An 18,599-nucleotide genomic window follows, 5' to 3' on the forward strand; every position below is an offset into this window, starting at 1 on the left:
AAGAATCGCGTTGGACCGATCGGGCTGATAAAGGAGCGCGGGAAGGGTGAAAAGAGGCTCGTTTCCGCAATTAACTCACCGGATCACTCGATTAATGCATCACTTTGCTTTCGCCACGCGCGGCCGCCTCTTTCGCTCCGCGCGCACATTCCATGCGCGCCATCAATCATCCGCGACCGCGGCCTCTCGATCAATTTTCGCGAGCGCCCGATAACAAGCAAGGACGTGGTTTTTTAATCTGCCGGAACGTCGCGCGGGAACGGGAGAGGGGAACGAAAGGGTGACGCCGATGGAAAAGGTCAGTCCCGTGGCAAAAAGCTACTCCATCATTCGCCACGAATGCATACTGAAATAACGCGTCACGGTATATCGCATGCACGTGCTCTACGATTACACGAGTGGTATACATACCCTTCCGTTCTTATTAACGTTATTATTAACGGCGCGCGCGTGGTGAAGCCAGTTTATCCTGTAATTATGGCCTTTACGATGTAATAATATACAATACACCTGGTGCCTGGCGCGCGAGTACAAGCGTACCTACGAGCGTACGCGTTTCGACTCGCTTGCGATCGCGTGTATTCCATGTTGAAAGCGCGACGAAATTCTCCAGAATTTTGTATCATCGTCAATCTCCAACGACGTTTAGTTATATATCCCGCTTACTCTGCTCGAATGAGATATTTTGGACGAGAGGTAATGCAGAGTGCGATGGAGACAGACAGACAGACAGACAGACAGACAGACAAACAGACAGACAGACAGAAGAGAGAGAGAGAGAGAGAGAGAGAGAGAAAGGGAGAGAGAGAGAGAGAGAGAGACAGTTCATCGTTCATCAGGCGCACTTGTTCCGAGTGTTAACCGGCGCGCGCGGTCGCACAAGCGGCGGACGATCTCTAGTTACGGTAATACGTAGCTAAGATACGACGGCGGAGAACAATGGCAGTGTTGTACGGCAGTACGAAATTAGATTAGATAGATCTCGGTCGAGTAATACGACCTAGCCCGCGGGAACGAGCTTACACGAACTCACTACGGTGCGTCGTCGTAGTGAGCGTTACACGACCCCCAAATCTCGTGTAACTAATCGCGCGGTTAATCCCTTTCGGCGTGTAACGCGGCCGCCACGCGCGGCCAAAAATATGTGCCCCCGTCGGTGCGATATACGGCACGTTGGGTAAATAGGACGTAAAACGCGCTATTAATTAAATCTGCTAAAGCCCCGATGACTCGACGAGAAATGGCGAGCTCCGCGACTCGCTCTCAGATATTTCCTCCGCTTTCCTTTCTCTCGCTCATCAACCTTTTGTTAACCGGCCGTGGTTGTGCGTTTCGCAAATATACCTGTAACGCGACTAATCTCATTAATTAAATCAATTGCGTCAAAAGTGAAGAAATACGGCATTTTATTCCGCGGATGTGTGCCGTTGATTGCTCGCTAATTCGCCGTGCTCCCATTACAAACGGTCGCAATTCATATTAAATGGATTAGTGGATCGCGCGACTTTTTTTTCTTTTTTTTTTTTTTTCCATAACGTTGACGAGAGCAAAAGAGAACTGTCTAGTTATGAAATGCCTTTTGCATCTCATAAAAACGTTCCACGCTATGTTTTCGCATTTATTGTTATGTTATGTCACTATCGTAATTACGACTCGACTGAAGGGTCATCGGGACGGATTCTCGAAGAAATTTTATACGGTCGTCTGAAAGGGATTGATCAACTCTTTGATTATATCCATCAAACTTCATCAAACTCACAATTTTTCTGATACTGGCGCGAGATTCGGCAGGTAAATTTCATCAAACGTTCGACGATGCGCTACCGTTCCCTGAAATACAGATAATCTTAGCTCGTCATATAAAGAAGAGGAAAAAAGGGAAATAATCCCGATAAAACTCTCTCTCTCTCTTTCTCTCGCTCGCTCGCTCGCTCTTGTTCTCTCGGCAGGAGATGAGCAGCCTTTAAACGGGCTTCCGACGCCGTTACCCGGAAGCATTTTTCACCATCACCATAAAATATTACTGGAACGTACCGCCCGGCACTTCAGGAAAAAACGTCCTCGCGACGTCCATTGGGATCTACGTGCGAGAAAATAAATCCGTCGTTATCCCGCACGAAACGTTCGTTTTGCGTCGTCACATCGTCAGTGCGATCGCTCACGGCGCGTCGGATAATATCGTAAATAATTTCACCTACTCTCTTTGATTTCCGATAACGAATTTTCCGCCTCAAGCTCATTCACGTAATTATACATACACACCGCTGCTATCGTTGTCGTCGCCGTCGCCGTTGCTGTGAGATTTGTTCTCGTTTACACACACACACACACACACACACACACGCAATACGCGTAAGCGCACAGGCACACGTGGGCGTGCATTCCTATCGGGCCGCGAACTCTCGGCTCGACACGGCCCAAAGGGTGAGAAGAGCGAAAACGAAAAGCAATTATTTAAATGCATTCTACAACACCGATGCTTCGCATTCGCGTTCGTGCTCGCGGCTCAATCGAATCGCCGCTTCCCGCAATTCCCTCTGACTGCTTTTTTCCTTTTGTCCATTGGTGCGCTTCCGCTCCTCCGTCCACTTTTCTCATACTTTTCATTTAAAGGTAAAAAGAACGTCCGAATGTTGCCACGCCGTCACGTCTGACATTGTCAAGTTTACGATATCGATATCTCGAATTGTAGAGAGAGAGAGAGAGAGAGAGAGAGAGAGAGAGAGACCGCGATACGTTGATAAAGCTGACAAAGCAGGAGAAAAGGAGCAATTAATTAAAGTTGAAAATAGCATACGCGACCAAATGAATGTCAGATTTGAAAGCTCGCGGCCCCGTGAAGCGCCCGCGCACGCGCTTTTGTTCTATCACGGCGTAATAACGATATCCTACGCGTGGGAGTTTAACACGTTAGCGAGCGTTCTCTCAGCGAAAACGCGGAACTAGTTTGTTTTAATGGCCGTGCTCCGTGTGCGTATCAGTTGTATGAGTTCGGATTCACGCCATGCTGATCATAACGGGGCCGCGTAACGAAAGTTACGAGAGCCAACACCGCACACCTTGCCTGGCCGGATCGAAGCTCCGGGCGGAACAGCGCAACGGCTTCCTCGTAACTCGATTAGCGGTGTAATATGAAATCTGGGCCGTCACGACGCCAGTCACCGGAAGCCGTAAGACTAATAAAAAAGAAAGAAAAAAGAAACAAGAAGAAGAAAAGAGAGAAGGAAGAAAAAAGCACCGCGCTCCGGCTTTATGCAACGCGTGCGTACTAAAGGGTTTCTTTTTTGTTTGGCAGTATCGCACTTTGTGAAAGCGTCGCGCTTGGTGGTTCGCGACGGCTTTGCGAGAAGCTCGTCGCCTCCATCGGACGAATTCTGCCGCCTCAGCGAGAACGCTTTCTCTCTCTCTCTCTCTCTCTCTCTGCGTTTCTTGTTAATTGTGCTTCGCGGCAAAGTCGCCTTGGCTTAAAAATTAAATACGCGTTCGAACTGTCGTCCTAGGTCCCCTCCCTCAACACCCTGCATAGGCCGGGGGAAAGCTTTCCGCACAGAATAGTATCCGGAAGGATTCACCTTGGACGTCGCACCGACAGCCTCACGCTCGCGAATTTTTGCTCAATCGAGTTTCCGAGCAAAGTCCGTGCCATGATGAAAGGGAATCCGTGGGACGTAAAATAAAGCCCGATATCACGGCGGAGTGATGTGGTCGAAAGAGTCTGGCAGAGTACTCCGCGCATCGTGCGACAAAATCTGAACGCTATAATTTCGTCGAGTTCGTTTCATCGGGCCTGATCTTTGTCTCGATAATGGAGGGCCTCTGCCATTCGCCCGCAATTCGAGAGTCGTCCACCGTGCCCACCCATCTCCGCCTCTCTTGTCGCTCCCCGTGCGATTTTATCGAGGGTGGGTCGTTGCGCAAAGTGCCGCCGCGTTTTACCGCGCCATCGCCACCGCCACCGCCACCGCCTCGGCCGTTGTTTATTAATCGTTGTTGCATTTTAGTTGCGTTTAGAATTTACATTTTCGGCTAATCACCGTTGCGTTGTTTTTGTCACAGGTCTCATTACCACCAGCGGTAGAAAGCTCGACCGCGAGAATCAAGCGGAGCATGTGTTGGAGGTAAGTTGAAAAGTCCGATTTTTCTTTCGAAAATTCTCTCGACGTTCATTCCTAATCGACCGCAAGGCGAGCTCGAGGTGCCCGATGAGAATTGACACCTGGTAAGAAACGCGTCCAATATTTCAAACAACACGTCGCGGTCGTCTCAGTCTTTTGCCAGCCTTTCGCCGGCCTTTTACCAGGCACACAGTACAGCGGCACGCGACGTTTAGTTTTGCGTTCGAGGTCGCGAAGGCAAATCGAATTTCCCAACGGCGAACTAACGTCAACGGGCGTCGACAGATGGATTAGCGACGCGTATCCTTTCTTCATCCGCATGTTCCTTCTCGTATTTCTTCACACTCTGCCGTCTTCTACTGTCTACTTAAGGTGAAAAACCGCCTTAAGAACCGTCGCTACGCTTCTCCTTCTTCGCTCGTCCGCTCCGACTGCTCGTCCGCTGTGAGTTGCCTCCGATATTGTCGGAGTGGAAATGAGGAAGAAAATCGCATCCTCCGTGAGATTGAAAAGTAAAATGAGGAAAATCTGCTGCCTCCGACGATAAAAGCGAGAAGGCCAACTTGAGTGGAGGGTGGTGGCGCCAAGAGAGGGGAAGGGGTAGCGTGGGCTGGCGAGGGCAGAAAGGGAGAGGCGAAGAAACGAATGGACGGCTTGGGACAACGACGGCGAGAAAGTGGAGCAAAGGGGGCGAAGGCAGGACGATGAGGAGGTACCGGATGGAAGCAGCGCTGAAAAGGTACAGTGGTTTGCGCCAAGGTGGAAGAAGATGGAGAAAGAAGCGGAAGAAGAAGAATAAGGAGAGGGGCAGGGGGGAAGGAGGAGGAGGAGAAGGGTCGCAGGGCGAGACATTTCTCCGGAGAGGGTGCCTCCGCGGCGGTGTGCCTCTCGGGGAATTTCTACCTGTATCGAGATTAAAGAAAGAGCTCGCGCGATAGTCTCACGTCGTGTACGGCGGTAGACACTGGAATTTTGCCGGGGCGATAAAAGCGAGCGGGCAGCGATACCAATTTCACGGAGAGGCTTTGGCGAGTATGGAATCGAGGCGATTGCGATTGATAGGGTAAACAGCTCGGCGCCTCACTTGCGTTCACCTTCCGCTCATGCCTCCGATTTGTGTTTGTGTGTGTGTGTGTGTGTGTGTGTGTGTGTGTGTGTGTGCGTGCGTGCGTGTGTGTGCGAGCCCCCGTGCCCGCCTATCAATCTGAACCCCGCAGGTTTACGATATCGCACGCGTGCGCGCGCGCTCCGCTAGGTGAGTAAACGACACTGGAATTATTTCGCGTCAGAGAAAATAATTACGAGAGACAGCGCGAGAATGACTGCGTGCGATGCGAAGCGAAGCGAGACGGCGCATCGCGCGTACGATAATGCCGTCTCGTAAGTTTCCGAGATTCACCAATGAGTCTCGTACAGTTCCAGTTCGTACTTGATCGCGAAAGTTACAATTACATGTCTTTGCCTACTATGCCGGCTTTATTGCGGTTTCCAGGAAACTTACTGCCGGTGTCTCTTGTTTGGTTCCGCTTTGGTGCGCTGTCGCGCTCTCCAGGAAATTCCGCGAATAAAATTGCGAATGTGCATTTCTTTTATTCTTCATTGTTGAAAAACATTTCCCCACTCTGACGTGAGCTCGGGCCGTTTTGCAAAGTAGCAGAAAACAGTTGCTACAGTGGCTACAGTTTGTGGCCCGAGCGCTTAAGCTACTTGTAAATTTTCGCCAGGTTTGCGAAAAATCCGAATTTGTCGTAACAAATCGCGCGAGTCCTGCACGATTTTAACGCGTAAACCCACGAATTCTGGATGAAATCGGAGCGAATCGCGGATTTGCTTTATATGTATGTTTGAACGCGTTTGAAAATTATTCATGACTACTAAAGTGGTTTCGATGGTATAAAATCGTATCGGGCGATGTTGGGCAGGTAGAAAAAAACATGTACCCCCATCCACCCACCTACACACACACACACACACACACACACATTACACCGCGTGCCAGACCATTACGGTAGCAAAGTGTTTCGTAATTAACACGAGCATATGTTCGCCCGAAATTAAATTGCACTTTATCGGTTTTAATGGCCGTGCTCGCAGCTCTTCCCGCATGCGTTGCGCGCAACTTAAATTTTCAACGCTACCATCGATCGGCAATTAAGTGCGCGAGTCTATCGCGGAACTGTGATATTGAAAGTCAAAGCGTATCTTACACATCAACACCTCGCTACAAAAGTAAAAAAAAGGGGAAAGAAAGGAAAGAAGAAAGACACGAGAGAAACCGAAGAAAATTCGCGCGTCTTTCATCATCATCATTCGTGTATGATGAAATTGTTTGAAGAAAGTTTAACACTGTTGCAAATTTTAAGACGAATAACGTCACAACTCATCTCGAGACAAAAAATATTTCCCACGATACACATGCACATATATACATATATAACGGACATTTCTTCTTCCCCCTTTTTTTTCAGCGAAGACTTTGACGATCTCAAGTTCATCTCGCGTCGATCTAATAATTTCATTAGATATCGTTGCGGGAATTCTCTAGACGAATGTCCATACCGCAAGCAGGAAATCACTTTAAGAAGAGGCTTCGATCCTTCGATGCGGATTGTTAACGCAACCCTGTTTGTGTTCGTAAGTCGAGTGAGTCGAGTGAGTCCCAGTTTTAGAAACAAGAGTTCATGAAATCGAGGATCGCCTCCCCTGTCGCTTCTCGACGTCTCCGCTGGCACCGCCGCTGTCGTTATGCTCCCTCCGCCTTCTTTTTCGCGGAGAAGCTTGGACAATTTCACAAGGTTGCTCCGTCTGCGAATAATTAATGAGTATACAGAGCGCTTTCTTCTTCAGTCGCACCGATTACTCCTTCATTATCGCACGAATCGCACGAATCGCACGAATAAATCGTTCGTTCAACGCATCTTTGTTCACTCCTTTGAGCAAAGCACGATGAAATTGAGGCAGGGTCGATAAGACAAAGTTGAACACGCTTACCGGCGAACGTAGAAACTCATGTCGAAAGTTGCGCACGTCGGCGCAACAAGGAACGCGCGACGGCGAGACGAGTTTCTCTTCCCTCCGTCGATTCTTTGTGTAAAACCCGGCGTCGCGTCGCAAAGTCAGATCAGAGATTACCTCTCATCTCCCTTATGCTAGTTAAAATTCCGTTTTGTTCCGAACAGTATCACGGACGCGCGTCGCGTCATATAACATAACTGTGACGTAACGTGTGTTGGCCCGAGAGCATCGCGGGAAATTGATGTCGGCCGAAATGGCGATATTGGTAGCATGTGCATCTAAACGCGTTGCATATCCTGTCGATTGCGCCAGATCGTTAGACTTTCCTTTTATGGTGCATCCGGCCGGCTCGCCAAACTCATTTATCTGTCATCGATATACCGCTCTCGGTCTATGCGCCACCCGTGTCAAAGAGCGTAGCCCGGTATTTTTTGGCATATAAGGGGTCAACTGAGGTTACACGACCTGGTGACCGGGCCGCAAGAGTGTGTCCCTCTCCTTTTTCACAATTCGGTACATAATTTACAAGTCGCGCGACTTCCCATGGCTGCGCCATGTGCGTCGCGGACGAGAAGCGTCGTTTTTCTTTTTTTCTTTCTTTCCCCTTTTTTCTTTTTTCTTTTTCCAGCCACGCGCATCTCGTGTCACCAAGTGCCTTTTTGCACGTCATAATTCGCACTGGAATAAATCCGGAATACCGGCAATCATTTCGCTTTCGCCGTGGCCACATAATGACAATGAATCACGCCGATGTTCCTCAAAGTATAAGTCAAGAAACTTGCTCATCACCGTAGAGCTCTCTACTCTACTCTACTCTCTCTCCCCCCCTCCCTCCCTCCCTCTCTCTTCCTCTTTCGCTAGATATCGCCCAAAGTATCCGCTTGAGAATATTTCGTTGAAATTTACGATCGACCGGGCGCGTACTTGAATGCAGATCGAAGTCGCCGGTGGATAATCCAAGAAGCACGAAAGAATCAATTTTCAGCTCACGCGCTACTCTTTCGGGCGTCGCAGCAAATTTTTGAATTAATTTCCCATCTCGCCCATCCAGACTCGCCTCCTCGCCTGCAGTGGTGGAAGTAAGACGGACGATCCATGATGGGAATAAAGGGAGTTGAGGATAATTTAAAAGAATACTAACACGGAGAATGATCGCCTGAAATCTCCATTCGACATTTTCGCGCGATTATCCGCTTCTTCGCTTAGTTAATTGTGAGAAATGAATCTTTTTCGCACGCAAGCGGCCGGTCTGAAGCCGATCTGCGCGCCGCCCCGCCTTAAGAGAAAGAGGAAGAAAAACAAGAGAGAAGAAAAGAGGGCGAAGGAAGGAAAAGGAGGAGAAGGAAGGCGAAAGAGGAGAGAAGAAAGAAAGGGAAAGAGAAGAAAAGTGCTTCACGGATCGATCGTGCCGTTTGTCGACGACAACGGCGTCCCGCGCGTTCGTGCGTACACGCGAACAATCGCGGCCAACTCTCGTTAGCCGTCTCGCTCTCGTCTTGCCTGCACGGCGCGGGCGCCGAGAGCTTTTCGCCGCAGTCTTATTAATAGGCGCGATTTTTCACACTCCCCTCCGACCGCGTCGCCGAAAGATATGCTCCCCTGCTTGGACATATTTCAGGTGCGCTGCTGCGGGCAAGAGCGGGTGCGGCTTGAGCGTTTTCACCAGCGCGCCACGTATATTAATAACGTCGGTCGAGTGGACACTTGCGCTATCCTTCACGAGATTTCTTCCGCGTCTTCGCAGGCGCTTGGGAGACTGCCCGCCTCTTCCACTCGTTCGCGGCACGTAATGTGCGCTCCGATTTCCAGACAACAGTGCGTCGTAGCGCGTCCAGCGGGATGAATGTCGTGCACGCTCAGCGTCTTTCGAGGGTGGTTAATCCCGGAAACGACGGAAAGCGAGGACGAACGCGCGCAGATCTAATTACCGACAAGCTTGGCTTGCGTCTGGCTCGTCGGAGATTTGCGTGCGTAAGATTTTACACGGGAACAAAATCGTGGTTCGTGTAAACAGAATGGATCAGACGAAAATTCGCGATGACTGGAAATGGATGATGTCTCTGTTAATACGATGTTAATATCTCGATAATTATCTCTGTTAATACGATGTTAATATCTCGACGATTATGATTGTTTGCGAAACGATACGAGACTTTGTTAAACAATTTTTCGTCGAGAGTTCGATGAAAGTTTTATCTGTCAGAGAGGGACGGGACGTACGAATTGCTTCAGACACATATAGACACTGTACAGTATAATTTGAATTGTTTCCATAAGAAATTGATATTTAGCGATATATGTATATATATATATATATACATGTGATATATATACATATACCGATGATATATAGTATATATATGGACGAAATGGAGAAGAAGAGAAGGGATCGATAAAACTGACGTGTAGGACTGACGAAGAGTGAAAGGTCTAGCCAAAGTTTCTTTCTTTTTCCTACTTCATGTCTCGTTTCTCCTTTTGACATTCCTCTATTTCACCACCTTTCTCACCCGCTACACTCATCGCGCGCAGAGTCCTTTCTTTTCATAGCCGCTACTGCCATCGTCGGACTTGGAAATGTCGCAGAAGTCGCTTAATTGACATTCTTCCTGCCGTCTTTCGTACAACGTGAGGATTATCACGACGCCCGACTCCCGATGTCTGATCCTTCTTACGATGCAACGGAAACTTCCAACTCAGTGCACGTGGAGAGTTACCGTGGCAATGAGAGAGAGAGAGAGAGACGACATCGTTCAAAGGAGTCGAGAAACAATAGAGTGGCCCGTGCTACTGTCAGGGATAAGAAGTTTCACATTTCAGGAAGCATCCAGGGAAACAGATGCAAAAATGTGTTTACTCGCCCCAAGTTGTCACTGTACCCGCGCAGTGAACTCTCTCACGCGACTCGTCTACCCTCGAAGCGAGGGTGAAAAGAGTAGTAGACTCGAACGCACGCACGCACGCACGCACGCACAAGTGCACATTCTTGAAATTACACAATTTCTGCTTTAATTTTTGCGGCATTTTCTTTCTCTCTCTTTTTCTCTTCTTTCGAGTTTCTACTTTAGTTTTGTACATCCCTAGCTATACAGCGCTACATCGCAAGTCGGATAAGTAGTATAGCGGCGAGTGCGCTCGCGAAGAAGTTAACTTTACAACAATTTACGAAATCCCACGCCGTTTCTCAGATTACCACGCAGGGTGTTGATGGCGCGAAACGCGTTGCACCTCGTGCAAATCGAAACACCGAGTTGTTCCATTTGCCCTCCTTTCGCGCTTCCTTTTATTTCTTATCTATTTATTCTCTTTTTATCTGTTTTTTCCTTTTCCATTGAAATACGAAGCGACACAGAGGAAGAAAAGGGCTGCTCCGTTGGTGCGTCCAATACACACGGAGGCGTGTATTCGCGAACTGCAACACTATATAATTAATGCCCGGCGCTACTCTCATTCGCTCTGGCTCCTTCTGTTTGCCTCTCGCGGCATATTGCAAGAGAACCAGCCCGCGCCCGTCTTTTGCCGGGAGCGGCGTGCCGCGCGCGCACTCGCGCTCACGAGTCAGGGAGAAAATAATCATGATGAATACCCAGAAATCTTCGCGGCGGAAACGCCGTGGCGCAAATATCTCACGTGTTACGGCCGAATGACGAACGAGACGCAAAATCGCGCTCGGGAGCGGCCGAGGAAGAAACAAAAAAAAAGATAAAGAAAAGAAAGAAAACACTCCGCCGCGATCTCTGATTCGCTGTCATCGTTGCGTCGCGTCGCGAAATTCTCACCGAAATCCGTCTCTCTCTCTCTCTCTCTCTCTCTCTCTCTCTTTTTTTTTTTTTTTTTTCTCTCTCTCTCTCTCTCTCTCTCTCTCTCTTTCGAGCGTCAGCGATTGTGGGTCACACGCTTGGGATCGGTTGATTTTTCTCGCAAAATTGCATCGCTTACGGAAGATTGTGAGGACGCTTCCGCAGGGAACTCGATATTCATCCGGATGAAGCGCGCGCTTATATTAATCACCCGATATTAATTAGCATTATTAATCGCGCGAAGAAGTAGATTAATTGAAGATAAACTTTGCAGTCGCGATTGAACGGGGAATTAGGAAAAAGGAACACTCTTTCTATATCGCGTTTACTCGACGTTCAGTTCGACGTGTAGTAACAACGATACGCACAAGTGCATTGCTGGACGTTTCAGACAGAGAAAATTCTAATTATTATATTAATGACCGCGATTACGCGCGGTATTGTCTCTAGTAACACATCTTTAGAATCCCGCCTTCGTACCGGGCCGCGCAAATACCGTCGAGAAATGAAAATCCTGTCGCGTGTTTACCATAAAGTTTTGCATTGCTATTCTTTTCGATTGATACCGATTCATCCACGATTTTACCAGCTGCCAGTTGATTACGACAAATTATAATTGTGCGTGTTATCGCTCGGGGTCTGACGACCTAATAAGTTCTGCGACAAGAGGAGATACGCCGTGTATATATCTGCAAAGTAAGACATTGCGGATCGCGCGCGAATATTTCGGAACACCTGGGATGAAGTTGGCTTTATTCCGACCACGGATAGTCGTGCTTGCCGAGGAGATAATGCTTATCTAGCCACTTAGCCACCTCGCGGAGTTGCCATAAGCGTTTTCCGATGCTTATCCGGTTGCTAAACGAAACTTCTAGACGCTTAAGAACCGATTGATTAAATGCGTATTTTTCAGCGTCGCTCACGCTTCGATAAAATACGCTTATTAGCGTGGAATTTCAAATTGGCAGGCGGGCACAACGACGATACTCGTCTGCGGTTAAATATACGTAATAATTTCCGAGAATAGCGCGACCGCAAATAATGCCGCAAACAAAGCTGAATTCAAGATTTTATTGAATCTGTGGAAAACCATTGTCGGTATACTGTATGTATGTACGTGTGTGTGTGTGTGTGTGTGTGTGTGTGGAACATGACCAAATCGACCTTAGCTTCGCGATACTTAAAATTTGTATAGTTTAATTGAATTGTACAGAACAAATTTTTTGCGATACGAGGAAGAGAGTATCTGTTGCAGCAACTGCAGCTAACGCGGCCCGTGACTGTCGTGTCTGTCGAGCTCAACACGACGATCTTTATTCCAGACGGTGGCAAGTTACCTCCGCGGATGCGCTGCGACCTCGTCTTACGGCGTTAAACGAAACAGATTCATAACCATCCGCGATCCGATGAATAATGAATGTGACCCGTAACACATAAACCGCTGCATCTTTGACCGGTGGACTAACCAAACTATCGGTCACCCGCCTCATTAATCTTTTATGATAATCGATCCGCCATGTACTCATTACCGAAATCATACTCCGTGCATGGGGACATAAATCCTCGGAGCGAGCGGTCGCCGGAAACGGTTTCGACCACGCGAACCGGCAGAGCTGATTCTCCTTCAGACAGCCTTCAAATTATGCATGCTTTTCTGCTCCGGCGAGCGAATGATATTCCCATAACGATCCGCCGGTTTACTTCCAAAGAGAATGAGAGAAAGAGGAGAGGAAAGTGTATATATGTGTGTGTGTGTGTGTGTGTGTGTGTTTGTTTGTGTAGAGAGAGAGAGAGGGGGGGGGAGATCGATGAATTTCCTTCGAGAATCGACTGTTTCGTCGAGAAAGCAACGTTGAAAAAGCGAATTTATTATAACGAAAATAGCTGGGCCGGATCGCGCGCACTGGCTTGTTCCGAGCTGGATAATGTGCAAGAGTTTAAAGTAGAAATTTCCTCGATATGCGCAGACCGATTATTATTAACGAAACTTTAGGCAGATCTGAGAATATTTCGATATCCTCGCGATAAGCCCGGATTTCCCCCGTTGCGCACTCCGCCCTCCAAAGTGGATCGTATTACACCCAACTTTGGCGGGTTTGCATTGTACAGCCGGCATGATTATTAAATCGTGTCCGCTCGTTATATAACTACGACTGAGAAAGAGGGGACTGAGAGAGCAAAGGGGAGAGGGAGGGAGAGAGATAGAGAGAGAGAGAGAGAGAGAGAGAGAGAGGGGGGGGACCAGAACCCCCCGTTCCCGGTTTCGTAATTGCGCGAGCGAATATTTCGATTTCGGCCGGACGCAATGTGAGAGCTGATGATAATACTGTCCTTGGCGCCGCAGGATTGTAATGCGCCGGGCGGGTTAGTGCGTGCTTATTTGTCCACCATAAAAGGGATCGTAAAAGTCTCGACGCGCGGCGCTTTAGAGAGGAAGACAATTTCGAGAAGCGCGGGTAATGACGTCCACCGAACACCGTCAACAATTTACGTCGTTCGTGAAGCAACTTGATTAATACAAATGTCCGATTGTTCGCTCGAGCGCAGCGGTTTCCGTTTGCAGTCTCTGCCACGATAGGAACATCTATTAAAAGCATTCTTTATCGATGCGAAGGGAAACTGTCTCGGCTGAAACGAACTCGAATTACGAAAAAGCGTCGTCGTGAGATTCGCGGCATCGACGTGAACGCGATAGTCCTCATCGATCTGACGATTACGACGCCGAAGGAAAATGCGCGCAGAGTTCCACGCGATTCCGAGTTTATTGTAGCGGTCGAGCTGTCACGGGTGTCGGTGCGCCGCTTCGTAGCCAATGGTGAGTTCCTCGGATTTAGCCGCAAACGTGCGACGGCGGGGTTAAGCCCGGAGAAATCAGCAGAGGCCGTCGAGGTAATTACGGAGAGCCGAGAGAGGAGCAGTAGCAGCAGCAGCAGCAGCAGCAGCAGCTACGAGGAAGAGAGAGAGAGAGAGAAGAGGGGGGCAAGGTTCTGAAGAACTGCTCGGGCAAAGCACACGGCTATTACCCCTAATCACGAGGAAAACACGGTTCTTCTCGGAGCGTGCGGCCTCGCAATGGGATACACTCGAGTGTAGTCCTGCCAGAGAAATACGTCGCCAGATTATTCGAAAAGTCCGACGATTTTATCGCTCGTTATTCAAGCCCGTGCCAGAGTCGGAGAAATAACGCGACTCGATCACTGAATAACCGCTGCCGACGAGGAGACCTAGGACCGTCCTCCGTGATGCGTGGCCGCAGTAGCGTCTCGTTCAGACAGTGAACAAAAGTATCGGTCGAAAGACTTGCTGTTTTCGGATTATAGCGACCGAAGCGCATCTCGATGTGGATTCGATCAAATCGCGAATAAAGCAACTGAAGCGAGCGTAACCAAAAATCGAGAGCGAATTATTGAATAATATGATGCATTCGCCGTACTAGCAGCTTGTACATGAGAAGGAAAGAAATGACATATTTAGCATGTACCGGGATAATCAGCTCTACCTGGCATTCATATGTTTGCTGTGGTAAGTTGCCTTCTCGGGACCTGCCAATCCTACCGTGCGACTTGCGTAGATCGCGAACCGATATTAAACCGTTCCTCCAATAGCCTCAAGCATGAGACACACACACACACACACACTCTCTCTCTCTCTCTCTCTCTCTCTCTCTCTCTCTCTCTCTCTCTCTTTCTCTCTCTCTGTCTCTCTCTCTCTACTCTACTCTACTCTACCCTACCCTCTCCTCCCTTCTCTCTCCTTCTGCCTTGGCGGGTGAAATGATAAAATTGCGAATACTTCGAGGACGATACGAGGGAACCTCCGGCATCTCCGGGCAAGATACGACGACGAGGCTCGGACGGATTTAGCGCGATCGGCCAAGCGTTTAAATCTACCACAGCGTAAGGACCCTAAGTTTATCTTGTACAGGGTGCTCCAGAAACATAACGCGTTTAATATATGCCTCCGTCTTGAAGCCATGGCAAGATGATGAAATCAGCAATATGGCCTCGAAGTGGATGAGATAGCGGCCGTATGACGTAACGAAAATCCAGACGCTGATCCACTCTCCAAACTAATTAACCTCGAGATCCGTTCTATTACTGATGTCGGAATAATGAAGAGAAGAAAATGACCCGGCGCAACAACGCACCCTCGCATCGCGTTCCCCGAAACGGAATCTAGGTTTCGTAAATATCTCGTCGCTTCCGCGGATCAAAGGAACGCGTCTCAGCAGAACCGTTCTCGGCAGACCACCGTGTGTACAGCGGGACACGACGGGAGACGGACGATCCATGCGCGTATACTATCACCACGGACACTCGCGAGAGAAATCCGTGGAGATGTTCCCGGGACACGGATCGGTCCCGTCGCTTCGCAGCATAGATGAGAGCAGCCGGAAACCTCTGGTATATAAAACGGAGTTTCGTATTACTAATTTAGTGCAGGTGTGTTACCCGGGGAGAATCTGCGCGTCCTCCGCGACGCCGCGAGAGATGTTCCGGAAGACATTGGATTTACGTCGCGGTCTCCGGCCCCCGCCCCCCCCCTCCCCCTGTCCGCGCACGCCGCTGCCGGAAATTGCTTCGTGAGACGCCCGATTATTGCGCCGAAGAACAGACGGGGAACGACAGAGTCCGAGACGATGAATTTCGTGTAACCGGCCTCTCTCTCTCTCTCTCTCTCACACACACACACACACACACACACACATCAGTCTGCATGGCCCTTCCGCCGAGCGCCAGATGGATGAACGGAACGTACAGACGGACAGATCGCCCGGCCTCGTAATAGAGCGCTCGTCGATGCGATGAGTCAGATGCCAGCTCGCCGCCGTCGTTTCTGTCTCTGCCTCCGTCACCGCCGCGCTGCATCGTTACTATTACATCGTAGCGCAGCGAAGAGCTGTTCTCTAGATCGAAAAGCGGACAGACTGGTCTATCTATAGAATAGTGTAGAATGGAATAGAGAATGCCCTTCGAAACTGGGACGAGGCACGGCCGCGCGTCGCGCGGTTCAGGATTTATAGATACAAACAAAAATAAACTAGAAATCAAAAATACAACAGCGCGATATGCCAGATGCGCGATCGCTTCGCTAAAAAGACCAATTACATCGCATTAATATTACACTAATATTACACAAACTCCAGCGCGTTTGCAGTATTTGCGCGACTGCCTGCAGAGAGGTAATTATTAAAGCTATTTATTCTATATCTGGCCAGGAACGATGACACGATGACGCAACTTTCAGTGGTGCACCGCGAAGAGTCCTTTTTCCACGCCGCTCACACATTTTATACGTCTATATTAAAAATCGTGATATTAAAGGCGAGAGGGATGGGGAGAGAGAGAGAGAGAGAAAGAGAGAGAAAACTAAAAAGAGCACGCGAATAAAAGGAGCTTACTTACATACCCTCGCACGCGCTTAATCTCCTTCGTCGGGTGCACGCGGCGTCTCCAAATTCGAAATCGTCAAAAACTTTACGGTTTCCGATCCCAGTTCGTGCATTTTCTGTCAACGACGGCGCGAACACACCAAGCACCGGGAATCTTGGCTTTGCGACGTCGTCGTCTCTCGGATGCCGTGGCACTCGTCTTTACGACCAGAAGCTCTACACCACCTCCCTCTTCCGGTCAGCACAACCGACTGCACAGATCGTACGTGCGATATTCGCGCATGAAAGTCCTGGATTTCGCGGGACAACGAGAAAGAAGGTAGAAGCGTGCGCGATAAGACAACGATTGCAGCAAGTGGAAAAAGGAAGAAGGGGGTGCTGCGCGGCACGGGCGGCCGCACGTAAAATCGTAGCGACGGGGGAATCTTGCGAGATACCCGGGAATATCTATACTGGCTATTTTCCCTTCGTATACTTTCCTTCCCTTCCTGTCCCTTCTCGTTTCTCTCTCGTTAGCTCTCGATCGAACATTTCTTTCTTTCACGATGAACAATCGACAGGTTGCGCACGGGAACGCGTGTGCATTTTTGCACGACTGCCAATAATTTAACGCGGAATTAATGTGTAATGCATATTTGCAATTCGGCGCTTGGTCATAGTTATCGAATTCGATATGTATACGAAAGAGCGAGCGTCCGCTGCGAAACGAGAAAACGAAAACGCAGACGAATTTTGTATATTAATGAACGCCTCGATACGCGAGGGACTGAAATTTCGTGCGGTAAAAGCGCTCTGATCGTATGCTTTCATACGCGGTACTAATAAATCGAGTCAACGATATGTTGATGCTGTGATTTGATTTGTCGATGGCTCCGGCATCTGTGTTAATTTAACCATGAATTAATCAGAATCGGCATTAACTCGTTTATTCACCGAAATTACCGGTGCTGGCTTTTCAGTATTCGGTTATTGCTTAATCCATTTGGCCGATATAGAGCTCGTAGGCGCTCGTAACGTTTTATAATTAATAACGTTTCCATATTTATGAGAGAAAATATCGCATCCGCGCGTCTTTCTTCTCCCGTTATCAAAATTATTGAGTCATATCCATCAATTTGAGAGAGGTTCGAAATTTAACGCGAAATTTGATATTTATGCTATAATGCGTGTCTCAGTGTACATTTCGTAACACGCTTGTTTTATTTTCTTCCTCTGCGGTCTCTCTTGTGTGGAAATATCTCTTCAGTCTCCACTATGCCTGTCCGATGCTTTTGGTTGACACCATGACACAAAGACTGAGAGACTTGTAGACATTCGCAACCATACATCGGCGGAAGAATGAATTTCTCCGTATGTAATACTCACAATTGCGTAGATTGTATAAAATGTCACGAAATCTCGCGCGCACCATTTGTATAACACGCGAAATTATACGGAAATCTCTGCGCGAAATACGCGTGCTAAGCTTCATGCTTTACGTATGAGAGAAATTAAGACCGTTTTTCACAATCACTTTATAAATTTGCATCGATACATCACGTGTTACCGTATGTTGTGATCGTACAAGTGAATACGCGCTATCGTGACAGAAGTATACGCGGCATGAACGGCATGACGCAAATGCGATGTGAATCATCGAGAAGAATGGCGTTTGCTTTGCGTTCGTACATCAAGATTTTCACATCGAAATCTGGCCATCCAAAGTTTCACAGTCCGTGTCTTGCCGATCGACGACACGCACGCGGTACGCTGCGTTCACGCTTTGGACTTGATACCTCTCTCTTCTCTGACGACCCACTCGACTGATGAGGACAAGTGGCGCGCAACATTGTAACCCGGCTATAATCGACGTCCAACGATCCGCCGCTCATCGTTACATACATCTTCGCGTAGAAAAGTTATCGCGTAAAATGAAGAAGTACTCGAAAATTAAGACTGTTTTGCCTCTGACGAGATCGTTTCTCCATATCGTCGGTTGATTTTGCGTTATATCAGAAAATTGGTTATTACCATTTTATTATTACTATTGGGCCACACGATGGGATCGGAACGTAATCTGTGTAATGTTTTTTTTCTTTTCTTTCTTTTCTTTTTTACTCTTCCATCCCCCCCCCTCTCTCTCTCTCTCTCTCTTTTAATTTTTCGTGTGTCTTTTTCTTTATTTTTCTTTCAATAGCTGATTTGGGTGGATATCAAGTAATCTTGTTTTTGTATTTTGTAATTATGTTTGTAACAAAAGTATGCAACATGTATTACATTGTTTCATGCTGTGATTGA

General features: G+C 48.3%; 1 protein-coding gene across 1 annotated transcript in view; it reads left to right on the forward strand.

Annotated features, from left to right (window-relative positions):
• kug (FAT atypical cadherin kugelei) overlaps positions 1–18,599 on the forward strand; it is a 214,302-nt gene that overhangs the window by 170,339 nt on the left and 25,364 nt on the right. The window contains exon 5 of the mRNA XM_025307705.1: positions 4,057–4,118. Within this exon, the coding sequence (XP_025163490.1) occupies positions 4,057–4,118 (62 nt within the window). The remainder of the gene's footprint in view (positions 1–4,056; positions 4,119–18,599) is intronic.

The sequence above is a fragment of the Harpegnathos saltator genome, unplaced genomic scaffold (assembly GCF_003227715.2).
Source record: "Harpegnathos saltator strain DR-91 unplaced genomic scaffold, Hsal_v8.6 scaffold93, whole genome shotgun sequence".
NCBI classification, from domain to species: domain Eukaryota; kingdom Metazoa; phylum Arthropoda; class Insecta; order Hymenoptera; family Formicidae; genus Harpegnathos; species Harpegnathos saltator.